The sequence below is a fragment of the Homalodisca vitripennis genome, chromosome 7, assembly GCF_021130785.1.
Source record: "Homalodisca vitripennis isolate AUS2020 chromosome 7, UT_GWSS_2.1, whole genome shotgun sequence".
In the NCBI taxonomy this organism is placed as follows: Eukaryota; Metazoa; Arthropoda; class Insecta; order Hemiptera; family Cicadellidae; genus Homalodisca; species Homalodisca vitripennis.
Genome location: NC_060213.1, coordinates 28324511 through 28330510, shown reverse-complemented (window position 1 = coordinate 28330510; position 6000 = coordinate 28324511). Strand labels below are relative to the sequence as shown.

At 34.3% G+C, this 6000-nt stretch overlaps 1 protein-coding gene across 1 annotated transcript in view; it reads left to right on the top strand.

Moving 5' to 3' along the window:
- Positions 1–2791: 2791 nt before the first annotated feature.
- LOC124365773 overlaps positions 2792–6000 on the top strand; it is a 128125-nt gene continuing 124916 nt past the window's right edge. Inside the window, exon 1 of the mRNA XM_046821780.1 lies at positions 2792–2929. Within this exon, the coding sequence (XP_046677736.1) occupies positions 2900–2929 (30 nt within the window). The 5' untranslated portion in view covers positions 2792–2899. The remainder of the gene's footprint in view (positions 2930–6000) is intronic.

Genomic DNA, 6000 nt, shown 5'->3' with positions numbered 1-6000 from the left:
TCCGGATTACGTAATGAATTCCCTGTTCATTTAAAATTGGTAAAATCTATCTCCAAATTCAGAAGTGTCCTAAAAAAGCATATCATTGCCTAGGCATATTAGAGTGTTTATGAGTTTTTCTAATGGAACTTAAATTATTTTTATATTTTTAAGTATAGGGATGTATGTTTTTATATTTTAAATTATATGTATTAATTACATTAATTTAATTAGTTGACTTTAATGTAGGTTAACATAATTTGACGTGTCATATGTTTACATAAGCTTAAGATTATCATAGTGTGAACTAAAATTACTAATAAATAAATAAGCAACGTAGTCCAAAAAGTACCACAAAATTTTAAGTTAGGACCTTTATTTTTTTACATTTTCCATATCTTTTTTACTAGAGGCCTTCTACAAAGGTCATCCTCATAGGTATATTATAATCTCCAGAAATATAGCCAACTTTTGGAGAAATCTGTATTTTTAAACTACAGTCGAGCAGAAGATGAGTTTTGATGTATTATTTCCAAAAAGGTAGCTCTTTGCTGTTTGCGTTCAAGAATTTCCACCCCCATCTCCTCCCCTCACCCACCGGAAGGTTAGATACCTACAAAACCACCCGAAATTCAAAGCCATCTCAGTCCAGGAGATTAGGGTAATGGAATACTCGGTTTGGAGAGTCGGAGATTAACGGAGCAATGTTCTCCAGCGGGACTGTGGAAAACTACCCCACACCCTCCCATCGCTCTCCTCCCTCTTCAACACCCTCCCCACCCCTCCCCCCTCGCTAGTGTGAATGGCCCGATCATTCATGGATCTCTTCGCGGTGTATTTTACAGTTTTTTCCTCTAACGAATTGACGAACACTTTGATTTCAAATTTACAATAATATTCCAGCCATGTCAAATAACGATTTACTTCTTTTTTTATCTCAACGAGTTTTTAAAGGGAATGTTTAAGGGCTTATGAGTGTATAACCTAAAGTTTTGGGCAGTCTGATTTGACAAGGCAACTTTACATTTGTTAAGGCTTGTAACAAAATACCATTACATAATTTGTGTTTTGACCTTCAAGGTTTTTATAATCAACGCTAACATAAAAAGTTTTTTAAATCACAATATCTGTTAACAAAAGAAAAGTTTAATTAGATATGTTCATATGAACATATACCCTATCTTGTTTCATTTTGTGTCTCTCTGTGTTTTTCTGCCAAGCTCTGTATCGGACAAATCAGAGGACTTAAGGATAACAGGATTTCGCACTTACCGTGGTTATAAGTTATAAAAGGTATGAAACGACGTTTCGAGGATTGGAATCTATCATCTTCGTCAGGTAGGGAAGTTATTAATAAATGCAACAAAGTCAAATATCAAGCCAATAACTTTTATACCGAGTATTATTTGTGTTAGGCAAATTAAAGGGACAATAAAATAAACTTTAAACACTAATATCACGTGTCTTTTCAATTCTGAGGTACAAGTAAAGTGTTTAATAATAACAATATGTGTTGTGACGTAATATATGTATCACAACCAAGGTAATTAATCCAGCTATTACATATAAAACACAGTCATTATGTATAATTTTGGTCAAAGTTATTAATAATGCTCTATTAATTAACCTGCTGAGGAGTAGGGTAACCGAAAGTGGTTCCTAAACAGTAATAATGGTTTTAACCGGCCATTACGGGTTTCATCAAATAATCAATATTACGACTGTTTTCGTCTTATATTGAGGTTATTACGTACTATTTTGTTACATATAGTTCACAAACATGTTAGTTCAATGTTCAATGCTTATTCATGTTATTTTAAAGTTACGGAACTGTAACGCGATTGGCTTGTTTCACCCAGGACCGTACTCAATTTTGGCGGGCCCCGAAAAGGGTATTCGGCCGAGCCCCGCCATGTCTCACCAAATTGGCGGGGTCCCGGTAAAATTGTCCGAAAAACCCGGCCTGAATACGGGCTTAGTTTCACCAATGTTCAAAAATTCAGCAATTAACTGGTGCATCGCCTTTCTGCTGTCTAAATTCTCTAGCTCCAACTTTACAGCTTTGAGTCCCTTGAACTCATAAGTATGTTAAGCCAAGCAGACATATTTTGTTGGTAAATATGGGTTAACATCCACATAGCCAGGACGAGATATGTAAAAAATTCAATTGTGATAACAATGTTTTCGACACATTGTGAGCCGGATGATCGAAACTACACTCGAACTAAGATGAGAGAATGTTCCCGAACCCTTTCATCGTCTTGGTCTTTCTTGTTCCAGTTGTTACAATCTCGACTCCTACGGTTCCGATTCATTTATACATGGAACCAAGCCCACCCTCAAGGATGTAGTTCCATCCTAAGTTCATCCAAGCTGGCCTCTAATTTATACTTGTCGATTAACCTTGTTAAACATGGGCTTTAAAGACCAAAATTAAGTCCATGAATGAATGCGTTCTTTAGCCAAATTCCTATTTTCATCCACCAGAAATTCGAACTTGAAACAAGTAAATAAACAAATCAAACTTTCTGTTCACGTCTGGTGCTACAGCAGGAGTTTCAGACGATTTCTTCTAGACGAAAGATCATGCTGCAAAACTTCGTCTTTGCCGTTCTTGGTTAAGATCGATAGTAACCTGCCAACGCCCAGTAGATGAGTATTACAGACATTCAGACCTTTAGCACGCGAAATGGCGTGGCACTAGATAGGCTAATTACCTTAATTGGGTGTTGAAGCAAAGATACAGAGCAACATGTAGTGCCCCCCCCCCCACCCAACATTTGTGTGCGCGCCGTCACATAGTACTCGGTAGTCTCTCAAGTGAGGTCCACGGAGACCACTATAGTATGGCCGACGCGCGGACGCGCGTGTGTGAGCGGGTGTGCATGCGAGTGTCTGTGACGTAGGACTGGTAAGAGTCATGGAGATGGCTTACGCGGACTACTCCAAGGTAGTGTGATTTTCACCCTCATTTTTCTTTATCGATAAATTGTGTATTTTTGTTCTAAGAGGTTCAAAGCCCAATTAAATTGAATGTTTCTTAAATATAATTATGAATTAATAATTTAATGTGTTTTAAAGAATAAAACCTAACAACTTCACGCAGTGTATGTCAAATAAATAAAAACACGAAGTAATTTGACAATTTTATAATCTACACATTTTAGTGTACACTGTTTTCATACAGGTAAAGTACGTAAAATAGAATATTAGTTAGTCATAGTTATCTATTTAAACTGGGTAATATTTAGCAATGCAATCTTTATTTACTTATTGAAGTACCTTATTTAAAAAAATAATGATAATATTAAACATAAAATACATTTTTGTTATGTATGTCATTTGTAAAGGAGTAAATTTCTCTGAAGTAAATAAAATTATGCAAAATATTATCAGATTAGACTCATATTGTGAAAATGGGGCTATAGAAACCAAAATTTAGCTCGTAATATATTTGTTGCGCATAGAGAATTCAGTACAACATTCTTAATTGCATTAAAAGTTTAGCCGAGATAAAGTTGCTTTATTAATTATTATGTATTAGTAACAACTTGATGTAGATCCAAAATGGATTAAACGTATCTTATTGACACTAAAAATCCAATTTAAGTAAGGTTGAACAATTACACTTAAGATAACCTATAAAATGTTGCAACATTCTAAACTCCAAAGACTGCTATAGCCTTCGCGCGTTAATTTTTTACTATTCAAACGAGGACATTTCGTATTTTGACGTCAAGACGAACCTAACCTATAATCCTTGAACTCAACCAAAATTTTTCACGTTCAATATGGAGCAATATGTTCAGTGCGCTGTAAAGATCAATTGTTACCAATCAGTTTCTCCTCAGTCTAATCAGCAGGCCGTTCATCTGATGGTTGACAATCATCAGATATCATTCTGATAAAATGACCTTACTCATAGATAGCTTATCGCGCGTTCATTTTTTAGTATTCAAACAAGGACATTTGTTTTTGACGTCAAGACGATCCTAACCTATAATCCTTGAACTCAACCAATATTGTTCACGTTCAATATGGAGCAATATGTTCAATGCGCTGTAAAGATCAATTGTTACCACTCAGTTTCTCCTCAGTCTAATCAGCAGGCCGTTCATCTGATGATTGAAAGTCATCAGATATCATTCTGATAAAATGACCTTACTCACAGATATCATAAGACACCAACAGCTTTCGAAAAGAAGCCATTAACAAAATGTTAGGAAATAAAAATCTACGGGTGACAATAAAAATGTAAACAATTATTCATATTTTTGGCTTAGAATATATTTTTAATGACGACTTAAATCAATTTAATGTTTTATATGAATACCTCTTGAGCCATTTTCATGTAAGAAAAATAATGTGAGAAATGGTAACCAATAGAAACAGGGCTGGAATTAAAAATATTTCTCCTTTTCTTAAGTTCTTTAGTTCAAAAGTATTTGTTCATTTCGTGACAAAATCACGTTTCATAAGGACCATAACGGTTATCTTTCATTCTTTTGTGCTACACTATATGATTGTCTAAGCCTGGTTTGAAATTTTTTTTATTAGCAACGTGAACTCTTTTTCATTTTTAGACGATGGCGTGTTATAATCCCCTTTGACACTTTTAACGTTAATATTTCGATCACGTGACTTAAGGAGTAACCACTAATTAAAAATTGAAACCTTGAAGCTTTAGTAATAAGTGTTTAAACATATAGTCTAATTTAGATTTTTTTTAAATTTTGAGCGTTGTCTATTTTTGATCGCAATCAAAATGGAAACTGAGATGTTCTAACAAAGTTAGGGCCTACTGATTTTCAAGAACTTTTTTTACTTTTCACAAGATTTTCACGGGACACACGGGAATGAAAAAATGAAAATCCCCGACATTACTATCAGAAACATAAAGGAAACCTTTTCATTCTAGGCCTGTTAAAAACAAATAAGACTGATGGAACATGAAGTAATGAGATTTGATTTGATTTGATTTGATTTAATGCATTTTGAGCCTTACAGAGAAGTAACAAAACCCTCCAAGGCATTGTAATTTGGAATTTCTTAATTATCTTGAACACGGCAATAAAAATTTTAAGGTTATTGAATTATTCTGAATGCACAGTTTGAAAGTCATTGTGAATGTAGAATTTATACATTTTAATCCAAAATTTGGTAGGTGAATTTTGGAGGCCTTGATTATGGATCCTTTTGAGATTGAATTATCCATAATCAAGAATGAACGTTGGGATGTTAATTAAAAAGTAAAATACTTTCCGTTTACCAAAATGTATTTGTATCAATAGACAACCTCAGCGTGGAATTTGGGTTTTATAAGAGTCAGAATCCCAGCAAAAATTTAAATCGTTATCTGTTGTGCCCAGAATGTTTATATGGCAAATACATTCACTAGGCTCTAATCTTCGTTCAGGAAAACTAATCAATTCAATTCACAGGCGATAAACACATTCGCAAAGTAAATCACACCATGGTGTTAAAAATCACAGGGTTTCCAAATCGAACTCATCAGCGTTAATTTGCGCTAATTCGTGAGCAAATTCTCGTTCACGTTTATCACCAATAGATCCAAGAAAATGGTTTATCTCGTATCAGGAGACTCGTCGATATATTTGGCTAATTAATTAATTATCTAACTCCATTATTACGGATTGACAGTTCGTAGAACTAACCTAACCTATAAACTGAAAGTAATTAAAGTTTATTTCCATCGCAGTTCTGTTATCTTGTTTGTTTACGTTCCATTGTCATTTGAAAGGAAGGTTTCAAAACTTACTAAAATTATCCAGTCAAATAATTTAGAGATTTTTAAAGAATTACTTGAATTTTTTAGTTCAATTAAGAAATTTATTTAAAACACAATAATGCTCTGCAGACTGGTAACACAAATGTAACCTTGATAAGGTGCCTCATTCAATGACCTCCATTAGGAATGCCTGATGGACCATTGGCAAGAAGTTATCCTAGATCCTTACAAGACTCCTACGTCAGGAATCAAATAATACATTGAGGCGGCAT